Consider the following 19773-nt stretch of genomic DNA (forward strand, 5'->3'; position numbering starts at 1 on the left):
TTTCTGGAGTCTGTCTTGTCCTGCACAGGGGCTATCCTCAGAGTTGTCACCATCTTCATCTCACTGTTATTTTTTCCCTTGTGCTGCACAAGCACAGGCCACAAAGTACTGGCTACCATAATGAATTTACTGGCTGAGTAGCTAAAACCCAGTAGTTTTTTTTACTGCTGGCAATTATTAGGGATACTTTCCCCCACTGCTCTGCCTTTCCTTGCCCCATCCTCCTGCCATGTGAGCAGGATCCAGTGTGTTTAGTGTGCATCACATCTTGACCTGCCAGCCCATACCACAGGCTTGCTGATCACATCAGAAATAACTTCCTACTCTACAGGCAGTTTCAGGATGCACAAAGAAGCAGCTCTTGTGAAAAAGGTATATATGTATTTGCACCCAAAGCACAGAGTCACTTCAGATGCATGTTATATAATTGATAATTTCAGTGGGATGGATTCTGACTCCACAGTAAGAACTATGGAAATGGTTCCACTCAGTTTCCCCACTCTAAGGCTGCTGGGTTTTGTAGGTATGAAAAATTTACAGTAAGTCTTTTCTAGTGTTCATCAATATGAGTTTGCACAGCTATGCATAGTAGAGCTTCCTTCAAGGACAAAATAACTTTAAGGAGAATTTGTCTTCATCATGAAAATATAGCAAGATTACCTGCCCTGGCACAGTTTGTCTTTGTAAGACTTCCCAAAGTAAAGACTTGCTATTTTCCCAAATAGCAAGATAGATACTTGTCAAACTCCTTCATTTTTTCACTTGCCCTCTGATATTGCGATACAGATTTCCAATCTCCTTTACCCCCTTAGTGACTCTTATTAAGCCAAATCTGGGCTTTTTCATATCAGTACTTTACTAACCTTTCCTGATTTATGTGTCCCATCCTGTTCCCCTTGTGCTTTCCATGGCTGACACCACATACAAGCACACGTACATCATGTGTAGTTTTCTACATCTTCCTGCCCTGGAGCTCTGACCTACTCTTTCCTGCTCCTTCTCTTCCTTTACCTTCCTCTCTTTCCCCATGCTCAGGCTCATATCCCAGTGTGAGGTTCATGCTGCTAACTCCTGTCTCATGTTTCCCCTGGACTGGGTGTCTCTCTCTGGTTTCTGGTGAGCAGAGTGGTGTTTCCTGCTCTCTGAGATCTTTGGAAGCAGCCCCAGAGGTCCTACTAAAGGATAAATCCCTCAGCTGCTGTGCCTTGCCAGAGCCGTCCGTGCCTGACGTTTGCCATCCAAAGAACACATCATGGAGAATGTCTGATATCTGTCTAGAGCCTTCTGTGCCTGACGTTTGCCATCCAAAGAGCAATCCTGGAGAACGTCTGATATCTGTCCAGAGCCTTCTGTGCCTGACGTTTGCCATCCAAAGAGCAATCCTGGAGAATGTCTGATATCTGTCCAAGGGGAGTGACCCCAAGGTGAAACCCACCTGAGGCTGAGCACACAGCTGCAGTGGGAAGGAACGGGCTGGAGGCTGAGCTGAAAACCATGTGTTGACTTGAAAAAAACTGAAAGCAGCTGATGTTGATCAGGAGGAGGAAGGCTGCTAATTCAGAGCATGCTGCTGCTCCACGTTGGGTGCAGCCAGAAGCAATCTGCCGGAGAGCGGCAGCGGCTGCTTGGTGTGCCAGCGGTGGGTGGGGTGGGCGTGCAGGGAGAACGCCCCCTTGGCATGCTGTGCAGGGGAGGGAGCTGGGGAAGGGAATGGCTTTGCCTTGCCTGCTACACTTTAAATACCTTTGCACAGATCTCTGCCCACTGCACTAAGTCAGAAGGCTTCACCTGTTCCAGTGGAGGGGCCTCCCTGTGTGGGCATTGCTGCCTTTGCAACATGGACTCACAGCACTGCAAAATGAATGGTGACGCTTTCCAGGTAAGTAATAGGGTCTGTGCCTGCTTTTTTCAGAGGTGAGGGGTGTCCTGCCTCACTCCTGCACTCCTATGCTTGTCCTTCCCTCTCTGAGAGGCAGTGTGACCCCAGAGGAGAAGAATCCAGGTGGCCTGTCCTGATGCTTGGCAGTACCTGAGCAATTTTGGCAGCTCTGTATTTGTCTGCTGTTAATTGTGCTCACAAAAACACAGTGAGAATACAAACATTGCAACAGTATCCTTGTGTACGTGGCAAAAAGACAAAGAATCAGAAAAGACCAGAAGCTAATTGGAGGTCTTAAATATGTGTGATGAAAAAAAGCTGTCTTCTTTGGTTAAAGGAAAACAGATGAAATTATGTGCTCTTCTGGTGTAACTTTTCGTTAAATTTGGGGCTATCTTGTCTTCTTTTTTAATGTTTACTGACTGACTGACTGAACTCTTTGCTTTGGGAAATACAGGAAGGACCTGAAGTTCATGCCTTTTCAATACAGGCACTGATGTTACTGCAGGGGCAAGTGATGTAACCTGAGGCCAGCATGGTTAATTATTAGGACAAAATTCTGCTCTTATCTTTCCTATGCAATGCTGCTGAAGCCAGAGACAAGCTGCATCAGATGTGCAAAAAAGGGCTTCTATTTCTTATAAGAGCAGAGATGCCAAGGAAGCCTCTATTCCTACTTCTTTGTATGCTGAGGCTGAACTCTCACAGTATTTCTCTAGAGTCTCACCTTGCTGCTTATCCAAGTTGTGTAATTGCTTGGTTCCAATGATGAGTGCCATCATGAGCATTTAAATGCCTTAACAAATTTGACTTGGAAACTTATTCCATTTTCACAAGTAACTTGGAAATATTTTAATTTGAAATATTTTCCCTTGCACCCCTCCCCCCCCCCTCCATTTTGCATATCTAGTAAATTTGAACTTTACAGCAGTGAGGTGAAAGTTTTATATCCCTGAAATTGCAAGAAAAACTTTCTCTGGCTCTACCACTGCTGGAATTCACTCTGAAGGGCTTTAGCTAAATGTCTCATTGACCCCCAATGCTGCCAACAGTGTCAGAATGGCAATACCAATCTATGTGCAATGTGGCTAACTAAAAATACAGGTTTGTGATTGTCTAAGGTCCAGGGATGGTTGCTCATGCTCTTCAACTGGTTCTCATGTTATTTCCTAGAAAAAAACCAGAGCTGGAAGAAAATTAGAGCCGAATTTATGCACATTATAAATCACATATACATATCACAGAGACAATATTGCAACACAATAAAATTGTTTCTTTGAGTCTGAATCATAATCACAATAGTAACAAAACTGTAGGACTACCCCAAAGCTGCAATTCCCCCATGTATGTTGAGGGACAAGTAGTTAAAGTCCAAAATGAGAATGGAAAAACTGAACAGTTAAAGCTATGCATAAGTACTACAAAAATCTCAACAATAATGTGAGTGCCTCTGTTTTTGCTGCTATCACCTCCAGTGCAGTGTTGAGGTTTATTATCTACAGTGTGTATTGATGCAGGCTCCATATACCCTGATAAGAACTGGGTACCAGGAAAACAATCATTTTAGTCTTCTCTCCCTTTGCAATTAAAGGTGTCACCTCTGTGACAGGCTCAGGCATGAGCTGATCCTTGTTAAAAGACCTTCCAGGGAGCTGAGTGCAAATGCAGATGTGCAAGAAGTTAGGCAAGTATGAGGCTGCTTAGAGCATTAGTGCCTACTCCCTACTACAATATAAATCAACTTACTAGAGTGGGAAAATTACTGAGGACACATTGAAAGCAGCTGATCTTAAATCAAAGCTAGTGACCAATGAGTTTGGAAAGGTTTTTTTAAGAATTTTTTGTCTAATCTCATTGTACAAAGAGATAAATTATTATCATCAGGATTGCCTTGCAGGACTTCAACTTTGCATTATATCCCCTGCAAGTATGCAAATTATGAGTTCTTTATTTGTCACACACATTCAAGTCAATCTGTCATATAAGTTGGTTCTCACAGCATGACTTGGCAAGAATATTTTAAATATATAACTGATGTCTTTTAGAGCAGTTTCATTGCAGACAGTGAAAACCAGAAGCTTTCACTGTCTGCAACGAAACCAGTCTCGATCCATTGGACAGACAATGGTGGAGCCAGTTCTGTCCTTGAGATCAGTTTTGGCTGTGGTGGGTGAGAACAGAAGGAAAAGGCAATGCATGGGCACTATTTGAGATGACACTTTTGGTCACACTACCATAAAATTTCAGTACTACAGACATTTGTTTTGTCTTTTGCCAGACTCCTGTCATTGTTTTCCCCTGTGGTTGCTGGAGGTGTAAATGGGTTTCATTAGCCAGCTGACACATCACTTCCAGCTGCTGTTCCTCTTGGTGCTCCCCATGTAGGAGCTGGGCTGGCTCCTGGCTGCCTGGGGACTCAGGAGACACAGAGATGCTGCAGGAAGTGTCACAGCTGAACAGGTGGCAATCTCCCTTCTGGTGCAGCACTTCTCCTGCAGTTTGCACTAGAGGTCCCTCATAAAGCTGGAAGATGTTTGGAAAACCTTTGCAGGCTCTGGAAACAAAGCCAGATAGAAAAATGTGTGGCCAGTCTGTTAGCAGCAGCCTTGGAGATGGCTTGGAGAATCAGCAATTATTTACTTTACAAAAGAAGGCAGCTCTTCACAGCTCTGCCTCAGGAAATGTAGGCCCACCAAGAGCTTCATGGCTTCAGGGCAGCTGGCTTTGATTGCTAATTTGTCTTCTACAAAAGCTATCTTTGCTGAGGACAATATTTGGGAACTGGAACTCTTTTTACTCTGATTTATATGTTCAATTGAGCAATAACCATAATAAGAGCAAGCTCTGCCCAAAAGGACAGATCTTTATAAAGAATATTTGAATGGGTACCTTGAATCAAGCTTTAGCCCAGCTCTTTAGCCTTCTGTGTTGCAGATGTGTGGTGTGATCTTTGAAATAACAACCACAGACAATTTGTCCAAGTCCAGTAGATGTTAGAAAAAATGAAATAAACATGCAAATAAGACATTAATGCGGTCTCCAAAAGTTTGTGATGGTTGTACATGAAATTTACTCTGATATCAGAAAAATTGAGTGATTGAAATGTCAGCAGGCATTTACCTGCCATGCCAAGTACCCAGCTTTCAAGACCTGCCTCCACTCCAGGGCTCAGTTTCCTCTTTCAGAAGTGGTGAAATAGCTCTTCCCTTCTTAACAGGGCTTTTGTGAAAAGAAACACATGTAGAGACATGCAAAGACATTCTAGTCATGAGAACTGTGAAAATAATGAAAATAAACTTTTTGAGAGTACAGAAAATTGCCTTTTGGAATTTGCAGAGCAGAAAATCAATGAGAGAAAGGGAACAAACATAAAAGAAAACATCTTGCCCTGAGTCTTTACTCATTATGGGATTTAGGGAAGATCTAAAAGTTTGCTCCAACGTTTTTCTTTTTTATTTTTCTTTTATTTGATTGATGTTGGTATTTTGTTTCAAAATCACCTTCCATATCCTTCCTGTGGATACCACCTCTCTCCTGGGGATACCTGGAAGGTACAAGCAGAACTGAAGGGAAACACAGACCATGGTCTGCATCTCTGCACAGAGCTCATCCACATTTCTCTGCTTAACCCTGAGTGCTGAGGAAAAGGAAGCCTGAGGGAAAGACTTTGCTGGACTGGAGCTGAAACCAAAGTGCAGAAATGTTTCCAGTCATCCCTGAGGGGTGAGGTTTGGTATTAGGTTTATTTTCATGTCCTTTTTGACTAGCTTGCTCTCATAAGGGTTCTAGTTTGAGAGAAGGGATTTGTGTCTGTGCCATCAGAAATCAGAGCAGCCCCAGAGCTGTTTTATACCTTTGTATCACTGGTGCTGTGCAAAAGGGACGTGGAGAAAGGCAAAACTGACTCCTAGGGTGAATGGTAGTAATTTTTGTTGTGTATTTTTTTCTTTCCTTTCAGGAATCTAGCTACATTGAAGACTCCCCCAGTAAAAATGGTGTGATTTCTTTGATTTTCTCTCTGAAAGAAGAAGTTGGGGCATTAGCTAAAGTCCTGCGCACGTTTGAGGTAAATATTTTCCTTCAGGTCTTTACAATTTTGTATTGCAGCCACACTTTCTCAGGGTCTTGTAGGTTGTGTTTGTGATTGTATTTCATTGCTATTGCAGGGGAAAGCAGCCTCTGTTTCTTTTCTGGGCTTAAAATCCCTTTAAGTCTTGGGGGAGAAGTGGCTTAAAAATTAAAGTAGTAAATTAAAACCGCTACCCCACATGAGGGTGGGATAAATGCATTTTTTCCACTTAAAGGGGAAATATTTAATCATAACTGCTTAGTAAAAGGTAAGAGTGACTTGGGCTGTGACCTAAGATTGGCTTATAACCAAATAATTTGCCTCACAACTTGTAAGGCAAATATAATTTGCATGTGAGCCATGTGACTCACAATGCACATTGCATGAGGTGTTTCTGCTGGGGGCAGCTTTTAGCTCTTGCCCACCCAAAAAATCTTATATCAAAGATTTTACCATCTCCCACCTGCAGTACTTCTACAGAGTGGGTAGAGGGTGCCTACAGAACAGCATAAAAATGACAGCACTTTTTTTCACACCAAAGGGACTCAGTAACTTAGGCTGAGTGATCTGGAAAATTTTTGGGGAAACAAGGAGCCATTTACCTTTCAGGACATTGTGTGCTTATTTATTCTTGCAGAAATATTTCCCAGATGTCATGAATGTTGTTTGAAAAGCACGAAATCCTTGCGGTTCAGGATGGTTGTGTTGCAACACACAGCTGTGTACTCTGTGCTCCCAAGCAAATACACTTTTATATTGGTTCTGTGGCTTTTTTTTTTTCTTTTTTTTTAATGTAATAGTTGTGCCTGAAAACAGCAATTTTTTTAGAACACTCTAAGAAGTTGTGGCCTGCATATTTTCCATTTGTAAATTGAATTTACTAGGAAATGAGAGGTTGTGTGTTATGGCTACAAAAGAAAAATAATAATGAGTTTTAGGACATATTTGATTCATTAAGATAAAAGGAAATTCACCAACAGCAGGAGAACAAGTCTAAATCTGTGAATTGACTAGTAAAATCCTGCAAAATGTCCGTATGTCAGTGATGTGCGTGTCTGTAAATGAATTAATGAGACTGTTGATATTCTCTTATTAAATGCATTGATGTCTACTAAATAAATTGCTGTCAGCTCTAGAGAAAAGTTTGTAGAGGAGCTAGTATAGGAAAGAGAGAAGCAACCATTTCTTGGATGTGACTTTTCTTGCCCCAAAGCAGATACCTAAACTAGACTAAGAGAGTCACTTTTCCCAGTGGCCCTGACTGCACCTGAGAGGTTGGAGTTCATTGGTTTTCCACCCAACAAAGCCAATTCTTTCTGTGCTAAATCTCAGCTCCTCAAGAACCAAGGCTTGATAAGAGACCTTGCATAGGTGCTCTTGTATCAGTTTTACATTTGGCGATGGATGGATGGATGGATGGATGGATGGATGGATGGATGGATGGATGGATGGATGGATGGATGGGATTTAATGGTACGAGCACAGCTCCTCAGGGCTGTTCATTAATTCCTGGTGTAAACCAGAGCAGCCTTTGGGCTGTTGTAACTCCACTCCAAGAACTGCACAGAGGTGTAAGTTTTACACACATGCACAGCTGGGAGAACTTTCCCCCTTTTCCATCCTGGCCATAGCTGTGGTGCCTCAGAGAAACAGACTTTGTGCTCCCTGACATCACAGCCCAGACAGGGAAAGTGGTGATAGGCAGGTAAAGAGCGGAAACAAACAGGAAGAACTTGAGGGAATGTTTTTGTCTTGCTCTCCTTCACTGCCTAACAGCATTAGCTGAGAGCAGCTACTGGAGCTAGCTCAGACTCTCTGTGGGTGGGCTCCCTGGGCAGGGAGACGCCCAGCCTTGTCCCCTGGTTTGTGTCACCAGCTTGCTGCTGGCCTGTGGAAATGTGGTGGGTTTGTCTCACAGGGGCCTCACAAGAGGAGATGTGAGGGTGGCTGCTCCAGCTGTCATTGCCTCATGCAGTAGGAAAAGAGAAAACTGACAAAGCTGCAAATAGGATCAGGCTGTTTCCAGGAGCAGATGTGGAGCTGCAATTGTTCACCCCATGGAGGGGGTCCACACCTTGTGCAGCTGCTGGTGCTGATGTTTCATGTCTGAACCTTCTGCTCCTTGCTGGGGTGGGGGTGCCCAGGCTGCTGGCACCTCTCTGGGCACTCCTGCATGGGAATGCAGGCAGAGGGCACAGCTCAACCCCCTCCTCCCAGCTCGGGTTTGGGAGTGGATATGGGACAGTGCCTCCAGCACTGGCTTTGAGGATTTTGCCTCTTTTCTAGACAGTCTGTGAAACTAATGTGGAACATGGAAGGGAGAGGAGGAGGAGGGTTGAATGAGCTGTAAATATTAAGGACTTTGAAAATTTGCCCTCTCTCCCAGAGAAGCAAGATCTAGGCTGAGTCATAGGGAACTGAGGGGATACCTAAAGAAAGGAGAAATCTTGAGGAGCCATCAGCACGCAGGATGTCTTTCTGTAGAGGAGGTTTCCGAATGGACATGGGAAGGCTCATGGCACAGAATTATGTCCTCTAACTGAGACCCCAAGTTTAAGAGAATTTAAATGTGTTTTTGTGGAAAAAGTAATGTTTGTCCTACTCAAACATCCCTCAGGGTTGCTCATGCAGTTGGCAGAGTACTGCATGCTTAAATTTGGGAGCTTATTTTGCTCAAAGACCCAAACTCTAGTTTTCTGTTCAGGTCCCAGTTGCACACAAGTATGTGCTTACAGTGACAACTCTTGTTTTTTCTATGTAGCTGGAAGGGTTTTTCATGAGGAATCTTCTCAATGAACTCAGCTCTTTTTGTCTGCTGGCTTTAGGTCCAAAATAGACTTGCTTCTTTTTGCTTTTTTCTTATGTTTGCTCAGCAAGACCCATCTAAACACCTGACCTCAGCAGAGTTCTAAGCTTTTCTGATCGCTGGCTCTTGTCTCTTCTCTCTGGTTTGCAAACCCTTGCCTGACTGCATGAATCCGTTCCTCCCGGACTGGCACAGCATAGAGCCCTGCCACAGCTGGCAGCGCAGCCCCTGCAGCCCCTTCCTCACCTGTCCTGTGGAGACGTGTGTCTGCAGGGCCAGATTCACACTGGGAAGTGGTAGCAGCTCAGCCATGCTCAGCAATAAGCAGATTGCTAAAGCTGAATCCACTTTGCCTCCACACTAGCTGCTCTGTTTGCATGTTGGGGATGTGGCAGACATTCACTTTTTGCTTGTCAAACCCAATTGCTTTGCACTTGAAAAGCCCCTTTGTCACCTCTGCCCTCATTGCAGGCTTGAGGGTGGCTGTGGGGACAGCACAAATCCACTAGCAGGGTCTTTACACCGACTTAATTTTAATGGGATCTGCTGTACACTGAGGTACTCCTTGGTGTAGCCCTGTGCTGTTTATTTGTGCTGTAGAAGATGACAGCTAGGCAGCAAAACTTGAATAATTACCTTCATCTGAAACAGAACAACACACACGAGTAAAGTATCATGCTTAAAATCAGGAAGACTGAACAGTCATGATGAAATTGTGTTTCTCTTTTGATTCACATCAAAAATGTTCAGGGTATAAGTTGAGGCCAAAAAAAAAGAGAAATCTTCCAGGTTTTGCTTTTTCAAAACTGAAAAAGCAAATCTGAGCACTTTGGGTTGACCTAAGTGTTACACTTGGTAGAAATATTTGTTTCTCTGTAGTGATAAAAACCTATTGAAATTGAGGAAGCTTTTTTAGACAACAAAGTTTATTCTGAAAAAAAAAAAAAAGTGAAGAAAAACCCACATTGTTCCCCCTCAAAGATTGCCTTCTCTGTAAATTAATCATTAAAAATATCAGAAATAAGAATTTCCATATACAAAAAGAATTGCCTTCAGTTTCAATTGCAGATTCCCCACATGAATTTGTGAATGCACTAGTCCTCTCTGAAGTTCTTTTCCTGCTGGATTTACAAGTAGTAGATTGTCAGCTGTTTTAAGAGGCAAACGTTGGAATACATCACAAGTTTGCTCGACCCATTTTGAGAGAGGAGCCTTCTATCTTCTCCTCAATAATGGGACCTTCTCAGACACAGAGCAGGATTCAGTGCAAGGTGCAGCTACCAGTGGGTAGGGATCTAGCTCAAAAGCAACAAAAGAGAAATTGATTTGCACCAAGCACTCCCGCTCCCAGTGTAAGTTACTGTCCCGTGGGGGTGAGTTACTGTTCCATAGGAGGATGGGATGGGAGTAACAAGCTGTGCTAAATGAGACCTGCCACTTTCAGAGCCAGCAGGGGCAACTCTGCTCTGTTTCTGTTTAGGAACTTCATTTCACACAAAGCCCTACGTGACTGTAATCTCTGTGTGCCCTGGGAAGGCCCTGGCTCTGAGGTGGTTGGGGTTGTTTCCAAATCAGGGGAAGAAAATCACTTTGGCCAGGGGGGGTGCTGGGAGTGTCTGCACTGATAGGTGAGCTGGCTTGCCTCTACCACAAGATTGCTTTTTCATTATGCTGTACATATGCACAGCAGTGATCATTTCATTACACTGCTCCACATCCACATCTGTGGGGGTCCCAGTTGTGGGTTTCTTTGCATCTGGATTGAAGGCATTTGGGATGGTATTTCATGTTAAGACTCAGCTGTTTATTATTTCTTATCAGTAAAACAGTCTCACTACTGTGAGTTGGGCAGCTTTTCTTTCGAAGGCACAAAATGATTCACAATCTCTTGTTACAAGGACTTTTAAGACTAAACTATCCAATGAAGAACTCACACCTAGATTATTTTCCCTTTTAACCCAATAACTGATCCCACAGATCTGCAATGTGGACTTTTCTGCCCAATTACAAAATGCCACCCAAACCCATGGAGAAGAAGGGAGAAGAAGCATGAAGAAGAAACCCAGGATGACACCCTGTGCCTTCCATCTTGGCATACCAAAAATCCCAAAACATAAATTTCTCACCCAGTGATACACCTACACTACTCTCTATAATCTATTTCACACTTCTGTGGATGCCAGTCTATCTTGAAGTGTAGGAAACTTTCTCCATGAATGAGGGTCAAAGCCAGTGCTCCCCTGGGGGTCAGGGCACCCCAGAGCAGACAGAGACATATTCCCAGTGCCCTGGGTTTCCACACACATCCTTGGTCTTATCCCTCCTCTTCCTGTGTCCACAAGAGCAGGATTTGTGGATCTGATTGATCACCAAGGGTTTAAAGAGAGGAGTGCTCTCTTCACAGGTGCTTGTGCAATGCCACACGCTGTCACATTTTTGGTTTTCCTGCTCCACGTGTTTTGCAGCCAGATTCTGCTGCAAGCCTTGTGCCAAATTTCAGGGATGGAACAGAGTGATGGACACCAGGAGCTGCTCCAGGGCCAGCTGCCCTCTGGCACTCTTTGTTGGCAGGGACCTGCTCTGAGATGCTTTTCCTCCCTTGGACAATAGAGCATAATCAGATGGCTGCCTTTGCCTTTGCTTTGGGAATCCATGGCTGAAAGCATTGCTGTAACTTCCTAAGTCCTCTACACTTTCTACACTTCATCTCTCTTTCATCTCTCTTCTCTTCCTTTTTTTTTTTTTTTTTTTTTTTTGGTAACACAAAATGCAAGTAAAATCTTTTCTGGGGAGATTTGGAGATTTTACCCAAATTCTCACTTAGTGTTTATTAGTGCCACCATAGTGTTGTTGAAAGTTCTTCATCTGGTAACAATGTGGGGTCTCCTGATGAAGCCAAACTTCATTAATGGCAACAGTCATGAAAACAAGCTGCAGCTGTATTTCACAGCTGTATTTAGTTTTAGAAGCATACATAGGAGTATTTAGTAATTAGTGAACAGAAGGATGTGTGAGTGTCATGGGAAGTAGTAACCTATAACATTTTCAGAAAGGATCCATCCATACTGAAAGCTTCCCTGTGTAGCTAAGAGCACAAAACTTTCCTTTTCCAGTGACCAGGCCATTAAACAGAGGGTGGGACTAAATTCTCTTGGTAGTGACCTCAGCAAGACTGCTGGTGTAGTGCAACACCAGTCTGGTTTTCTCCTGCTGGTGTGGGGCAGTATAGGTGGTGCTCAGTTAGGATGGAAAACCTGGAATAACCTGGGCAAGGGGCTGGAGCTGCTTCACAGACTCTGAGAGGGAGCCAAGGCTGAGATCCAGCACTGAGAGTAAGGCAGGGAGGGACATGGGCAGTCTCCTCCCTGCATCCACCATTGCCTCTGTTTTAAATTGATATTTGTGTTTCTACCCCTTCAAACTCTGTTAGAATAATTCTAACCCATTTCAACCAAATTCTTCATCTTTGAGCTCTGAGAATGTGTCTTGAGACTTCCTTCTCTAATAGGCAGTGATAGAGGTACCATTGGCTTGGATATTAAAATAATGAAAGCTGAGTTTTTCCACCCCTCAGAGTGGGGGTTTTAAGAAATGTTTAAGGAAAAAAAAAATACAGCAGGCACATGGTTTTATGACAGGATGTGTTTATAGGGGAGGGACTCAACCTCTCCCCTGGGTCATAAATCTGAAGAGAAGGGGAGAAGTACCAACCTGCTCTCCAAGTTCCTTGCAGCTGCAGTAGATGGTGGGGTGAACTCAGCAAAGACACATCTAATCTCACTCCATGGACTCATCTGGGCTCTAAAATAGGAAAGGCAGAGGAGATCCATGTTAATAGCTAAGATGGGAACCCACCACAAACACGTGACAGTTGAGATCTTCCAAAGGTGTTAGGTTAGGAGTTAGGTTTCATCAACAAAAAATAGCTCATAAAACTGGAATAACTTTTATTAGCTGACTTGTGAAGGCATACATTGTCAGGATGTCAATCTCTACTAAAAAGCAGAGATTGAAAACTGCTTAAAACGTACAACTAAACAAAAAAAAAAAAAAAATGCACCCATTCTCCTTTTTCAGGCAACTATCTGTCTCCAGAAAAAACATATCTATTGGGAGAACTTCGATGCAATAGCAATATCTGGCAACATCAAGGATACAAAAAATGAACAATGTGAAACTATGAGGATTAAACACTAGATGGAGTAGTTGGACTAGAATGAAATTGAGATTTATAAAGCAACTCTAGTAACAGAGCCACTGTAAATATTTTGAAATCAAGGGCTTAGTAGTGAGGCACAGCACATGAGAACACATTCTCCAGGAGAGCCAATTCAGGGAGTTGGATGTATGTTGCTGGATTCTTGCTCTATAAACAGCCACCAGGAGGGTTCTCCCTTCAGTGCCTCTGTTGTGAGGTCCAGAAACCTCAGCAGAAAGAGGTAATAGGCTGGCTCTGGACGTTGCTGAGTGGCAGATACCCCTCAAATAAACAGCAAAGCAGCTTGACACTCTGTGGGAAGGTTCTGCTTCTCTCAGGTGTAAGAAAGGAGGTAACTCTCTCCATGGGCTCCTTCCTCCATCTTCTTTTTTCCCCTCTTTTTCTCACTGTCTTAGGTTGTGATATTTGAGGAGTATTGATACTCCTGCTACCTTAAGTGTGTCTCATGCCCACCCTGCATCTTATCTCTTAATTCCCAATCCTTGCATAATTCTGTTTATTTTGGGGGCATTGCTGTCTGTCCAACTGCTCACTGAATCTGACTGTAGAGCTGGTACAGCAGAAGAAGTCACCTGATCAAAAACCAGAGAGATGCAGTTTGAGGAGCCTTCAGCCCAGAAAAGAGAAGGCGCTGGGGTGAACCTCTTGTGGCCTTCCAGTTCTCAGAGGGGTCCTGTAAGAAAGAAAAATGGGTATGACAGTGTTCACAGGGGTCTCAGGATGAGGGAAGAGATGAGAATCTTGACTCCATGTTTCTGAAGGCTTGATTTATTATTTTATGATATATATTATATTAAAACTATACTAAAAGAATAGAAGAGAGGATTTAATCAGAAGGCTAGCTAAGAATAAAAAAAGAAGGAATGATAACAAAGGCTTGTGGCTCAGGCTCTCTGTCCAAGCCAGCTGACTGTGATTGGCCATTAATTAGAAACATCCAACATGGGCCAATCACAGATGCACCTGTTGCATTCCACAGCAGCAGATAATCAATGTTTGCATTTTGTTCTTGAGGCATCTCAGCTTCTCAGGAGGAAAAATCCTGAGGAAAGGATTTTTCATAAAAGATGTCTGTGACAGATCGGGACAGAGTTTTCTGCAAGGCTGTTTGTGACGGCACACGGGGTGATGGTTTTAAGCTAAAAGAGTGCAGATATGTAGATATGCAGATGCCAGAGTAGGCATAAGGAAGAAAGCTTTTAGGATGAGGATGATGAGACACAGCGAAGGCACAGCAGCTCCCTGTGCCTGCTCTCTGTCAGGAGCTCCCGGTGCCTCACCACAGGGACAGGACAATGGGCAGTCTGTGTGGGAAGCAGGGCTTTGGAGGCCTAAAACAAACTGTCCCCAGGGCCAGGGACAGTGCTGGCCATTCTCTCCCTGGGCAGACAGCCCTGTGAGGACGGCATCTCTTGAGAGCAGCAGTTGGTGAATGAGCTTTTGACCTTTTCAACTTATTGTATTGGTATCTAGCCAAACAATTTGAGTTCATCTGTAGTGTGCAATGCTCAGGAAACAGAGCAGTGACATATATGTTTCCTACCAAGGAATAAACTGCCTTTTGTGGAGGAATAAATCAGGCCTTTGCTGCTGATGGCCAGATGCCCTCCTGCACTATGCAAGCGCTGAGAGGAGCAAAGAAAACCCTAAAGAGGCTCAGAAAGAGGGATGTACAGTTAAAAAATCTTCCATTTTTCTTCCTTTAGGTCAAAAGTAGATCCTAACAGCGTTATTTTTTGGATGAAATCCTGACCCCAGTGTAGCACGGGGTTTGACATTGACACCAGCAGGGCCAGCACTTCACCCCATGTAGTTTGGAGTCTTCTTCAGCTTAAAAGACAAAAGCCAAAAGTTTCTCCAGGGATGCTGATCGCCATGTGACAGCCCCTCAGACTCTTCTGAGGGTCATGGTTCTATGATTCTGTGATCCTCAGGCCCAGATTTCCTCCAGGGATTTGTATATTCTTCCTAGGGGACAGAAGCCCAGACCTGGCCATGGCATCATGGCATGCTGTGTCTGCAGCAGCAGTGTGAGCCTGACAAGATGGTCAGGGGGCAGAATCAATGTCCATGGAAACCTGTTTAAAAGATTTTCTCAAAAAAAAAAGGAAGGAAAGCAGTATTTTCATATTCAAATGATAGTGTTCAAGACAACATTTGAGTTCAGTTAACAGGGGTAGATGTTCCTGGACTTTTGGGCTTTCTGGGTTTTTTTCCCCAGACATTTTTGGTTTTCCTGGACTTTTTATTTGCTTTTTGTTGGAAAAATAGGATTTCTAGCTGTTTGTTGCTTACAGATCAACATGGCAGCATGTCTGAGGTCAGGTTCCACTGGCTATAGTCATCAATGCTACAGCTGCCAGTGATCTCTTTCTTCAGGGCTAGGAGACACTGCTGATGGTCAGCAAAGATATTTGGTGAGACAGAACTTGATTTGCTGTGCTAAAGAAAATAATCCTTCTCTGTGAGGGTGACTAGACTTGGGAGCAGTTGCCCAGAGAAATTGAGGAGTCTCCAAACCTGACCGGACGTAGCCCTGGGCAATGCTTAGGCAACCTGAGCAGATCATTGTACTTGCTGGTCTCCAGAAGCCCCATTCAGCCTCACCACCTCTGTGATCCTGTGATTTTAAACACCCATCTTTTTATTTGCACAAACCTGGGCTGCCTTTTTTAGTGCAGATCCATGCTTCCCTTTGGATCTTTGCCCAACAGCTGCTCACAGCCCTGGTGGCTTTGCAGGTGACTGAGCAGAGGTTTGGCAGAAGCTGATCTCACAGGGTGCCCAGCTGCCTGCTCATCCAGTCTTCTCTCAGGATGCTCATCAGGACAGCATTCAGTTTCCCATGAGAGGGCACTCCACAGGTGGAATGCCTTCTTCCTGTGTTGGTGCTGGGGAAATGTCTCTGTCAACACAGACCAGCTCTCATTATGTGCTTGAGGGACTGCAGTTGCCATTTGCAATAAAAAACCTGCTTACAGCCTGTATCCCGTGACGGTGTTCACAGGGGCTCTTGGATGAGGGAAGAGACGAGGATCTGACTCCATGTTTCAGAAGACTTGATTTATTATTTTATTATATATATTACATTAAAACTATACTAAAAGAATAGAAGAAAGGATTCCGTCAGAAGGCTAGCTAAGAACAGAAAAAGAAAGAATGATAACAAAGGTTTGTGGCTCGGGCTCTCTGTCTAAGCCAACTTGGCTGTGATTGGCCATTAATTACAAACATCCAACATGGGCCAATCACAGATGCACCTGTTGCATTCCACAGCAGCAGATAACCAATGTTTACATTTTGTTCCTGAGGCCTCTCAGCTTCTCAGGAGGAAAAATCCTAAGGAAAGGATTTTTCATGAAAAGATGCCTGTGACAGTATCCTGCTTCCACCTTTCTCTAAGCCTTCAGCAGTGCCAAATCCTCGTGCTGGAGCTCTGTACAAGGGTGAATCCCACAAATTTCTCATTCTTCCTTTCTGCTTCTCTCTCTGTTGTGAAAGTCCTCAAGTCCAGTGGCTGCTTTTGAGTTATTTGGATGGTGCAGTATGGTTTGTTAAATGACACATGTATTTATCCAGTCTTTATGTCATATTCCTTCCCCCAAAAACTGCAGGACCAAAATTTCTCTTTCTCACAGGAAAAGGGAATAAACTTGACCCACATTGAGTCCCGACCTTCCCGCCTCAACAAAGATGAGTATGAATTCTTCATTAACTTGGAAGGCAAGAATGTCCCAGCACTGGACAAGATCATCAAGTCCTTGAGAACTGACATTGGAGCAACAGTCCATGAGCTCTCACGAACAAAGAAGAAGGACACTGGTAAGGATGTGCTGACAAGGTTAACACTGACATGGACTATTTATGTCGCATACTGAAATTACTTATTTTTCCTGTCTCTATTTTTCCTGTACTGTTAACTTTTTCATTTGGGATTTTTGTAGTGTAAATTTTTGCCATGATTCTAAGTCTCCTGTGAAACTAGGGAGGCTCTGCCACCCACTTTGGTGGGAACAGGACTAACTCTCCCTTACTGTAAGAAATCCCAGGGAATTGCAGTTCTGCCTTTGGAGGGAAATAAGGAAAGATTTTTTTGAGTTGCTCCTGCTCCTAATTCTCAGAGATTCGCTGGAGTTGAGGCTGCTTGGTGCAGCGGTGGCTGCCTAGCAGATAGTCTGAGACAGACTTAAATGCCTCCTCAGATAACAGATGTGATTTTAATAGGATTTCAGACTTTAAATACTTTAGGCCTGGATCTTCCTCTTCCTTCCTAGGAACAACATGAAAGGACATTAATACCTTCTTGAGATCAGTACTGGTAATCCTTTTACCGTTTCCTTTGTGTCCTACCCATGACATTACATTTGAAGATGAAAAAGGAGAAGGCAGATTCTCTTTGGAGTCAGTTTTCTCCATTCATAGACAAAGGGACAAAAGGTTGATTAGGTGATTTATGATCATGTCAGATCGAAGAGGTTCACTTTTGGGGGCTTTTTTTATTTCCAGAAGAAAGCTACAGGACCTACCAGGGCTTAACATTCATTTCTCTAGTTAGTATGAAGAAAGTAATAAAGAAGTTTATGAAATAATAAAGTGGTCTATAAACAACTTATAGACAGAGTGTATAGCGTATGCCAGAGTCAGACAGAGATACAGCTCTAAATATCATCCAGAAAGTCTTGCATGTGAAATTCTGACCTCACAGAAGTCAAAACTCCTGTGGTCAGCTGTAGGATTAGGATTTCACTGCATGTTACTGTGTTGATCAAAGGAGTTTTTGAGCTAGATTATCCTGTCAGCTTCAAAAAGGGATTTGATCCTCTTCTGTCTGAGAGGATAACTTGTGTTTGTTAGTTTCAGCAATTCAGAAATATTATAAAATGGGAACAATTTATTGCCAGGGAGACAGAGGAAGATTGATATTTCTTCTTGCCCTTTCTCATTTTTTTTTTCAATTTCAACTCCTCTCATGAGCAATAAGGATCCAGTCAAACTGAAATCCTCCAAGGGCCATATTTTGAAAGGTCAAACGAGCCCTGCTTAGGGGATGAACTGTGGGTGGCAAATCCTGGGCAGAGAGAGATGGGAACAGCCCGAGCTGTAGGAAGTGTGGTGAGATGCTGTCCTTTATCAGGGATGGCATTAACAAATAACAGGCCTTGTGGTGCCTTTTGGGCCAGCTTGTCTTTCAAATGAATCCCCCTGGCAAATCTGGTCACAGTCCACAGATGTGCCTGTGTGAAATCTTATTCCCAAATCACAGAACAAGGGCGCTGTGCCTCCAGGGAGCACAGCCTCAGACAGATGGTTTATGGGGATGTTGCCACACTTGTCTCACACTTGGGCAGGTAAAGGCTGGGAAGGTTTTCTTCCAGAGGCAATCTGGGATCCCATGGGGCTGATTCTTTTGCTGCAGCCTAGGATGCTGTCATTTCTTCCCTGCAAAGGATTCATTTTGCTCCTGCTCATGATTTGAGAAAGAAAAACCATAGTTTTCTGTTTCCTCTGGAAAGAACACAGTCCCTTTTTTGGGGCACTGTTTTGTTGGCACTCAGAGGAAATTTCTGTATTCTGTCCCTTCTGTATATTAACATATAAATATATGTATGTTTAACATACATATATTATATGTATGTTAAACATGGTATGTATGTGATTTATTGGGCAAGGGATAAGTGAATGGCTCCTTTCCTTTCCTTTCCTTTCCTTTCCTTTCCTTTCCTTTCCTTTCCTTTCCTTTCCTTTCCTTTCCTTTCCTTTCCTTTCCTTTCCTTTCCTTTCCTTTCCTTTCCTTTCCTTTCCTTTCCTTTCCTTTCCTTTCCTTTCCTTTCCTTTCCTTTCCTTTCCTTTCCTTTCCTTTCCTTTCCTTTCCTTTCCTTTCCTTTCCTTTCCTTTCCTTTCCTTTCCTTTCCTTTCCTTTCCTTTCCTTTCCTTTCCTTTCCTTTCCTTTCCTTTCCTTTCCTTTCCTTTCCTTTCCTTTCCTTTCCCTGCTTTTAGTATCTTTTCTTAATGCAACATTTAATTGACACATTCCAATAGTTACAAATATCAGATTTGGATCAGCAGTGTAATTTTAGGTGAGAGCAGGCCAGCAAAGTGCTCTAAATCCAAATGTAGCTTTGGAGCTTCAGATGAGAAGGGCTGGCAGCTGCTGAGCCAAAAGCTCTTTGTGTATGTGGAAAGATTTGTTGTATAAACACAGTGCATCTCCTAGTGGCTCTTTTTGGGAACAAGATGGTAGCTGCAATCCACTTGGAGCCCATGAATAAAAATAATTAAATATTATTCTGTTGCAGCATTAGGGAAATGCAGACAATTTATTGCATTTCTGAAACAAGCTGGGAGCTGAGGATCTGTAGGGCCCTTGTTTGCCAGACCCTGAGGCTAGCCAGAGCATTTGAGAGTGTTTAAAAAAGGGCTAAACCTGGGCCTTGAACTGCTATAAATTGCATAGACCTGTCTTTGACCCTCCTCACAATGGTCCAAGTGGAGGATTCTGCAGAAGTCCTGCTCTGCTGCCTCTCATTTAAATGGCTCATTAGCATTCTGCTCAGCGTTTGACCCCACAGTAATTTGGTCACCACTTGGGTGTCCAGCACCATCCCATACATGCTGCTGTTCCACTTACAGACAAATCAATATTTATTGCTGATCAGCCCACGTTGGCTCCTCAGACCCTGACAGAGGCCCAGTGTTGCAGGAGCTGGCCCTGGCAGTTCATTAATGGCTGTGCAGACAGACAGACACAGAGTCTGGCTGCAGGAGGATGCTGCAAACAGAACACGGGATAGATTCAGCCA

The 19773-nt window shown here is 43.5% G+C and overlaps 1 protein-coding gene across 1 annotated transcript in view; it reads left to right on the top strand.

Annotated features, from left to right (window-relative positions):
• Window positions 1–1564: 1564 nt before the first annotated feature.
• PAH (phenylalanine hydroxylase) overlaps window positions 1565–19773 on the top strand; it is a 36874-nt gene continuing 18665 nt past the window's right edge. The window contains exons 1-4 of the mRNA XM_058804748.1: window positions 1565–1639; window positions 1754–1879; window positions 5838–5945; window positions 16612–16795. Coding sequence (XP_058660731.1) covers window positions 1565–1639; window positions 1754–1879; window positions 5838–5945; window positions 16612–16795 — 493 coding nt within the window. The remainder of the gene's footprint in view (window positions 1640–1753; window positions 1880–5837; window positions 5946–16611; window positions 16796–19773) is intronic.

Source organism: Ammospiza caudacuta, chromosome 5 (genome assembly GCF_027887145.1).
Source record: "Ammospiza caudacuta isolate bAmmCau1 chromosome 5, bAmmCau1.pri, whole genome shotgun sequence".
Lineage (NCBI taxonomy): Eukaryota > Metazoa > Chordata > Aves > Passeriformes > Passerellidae > Ammospiza > Ammospiza caudacuta.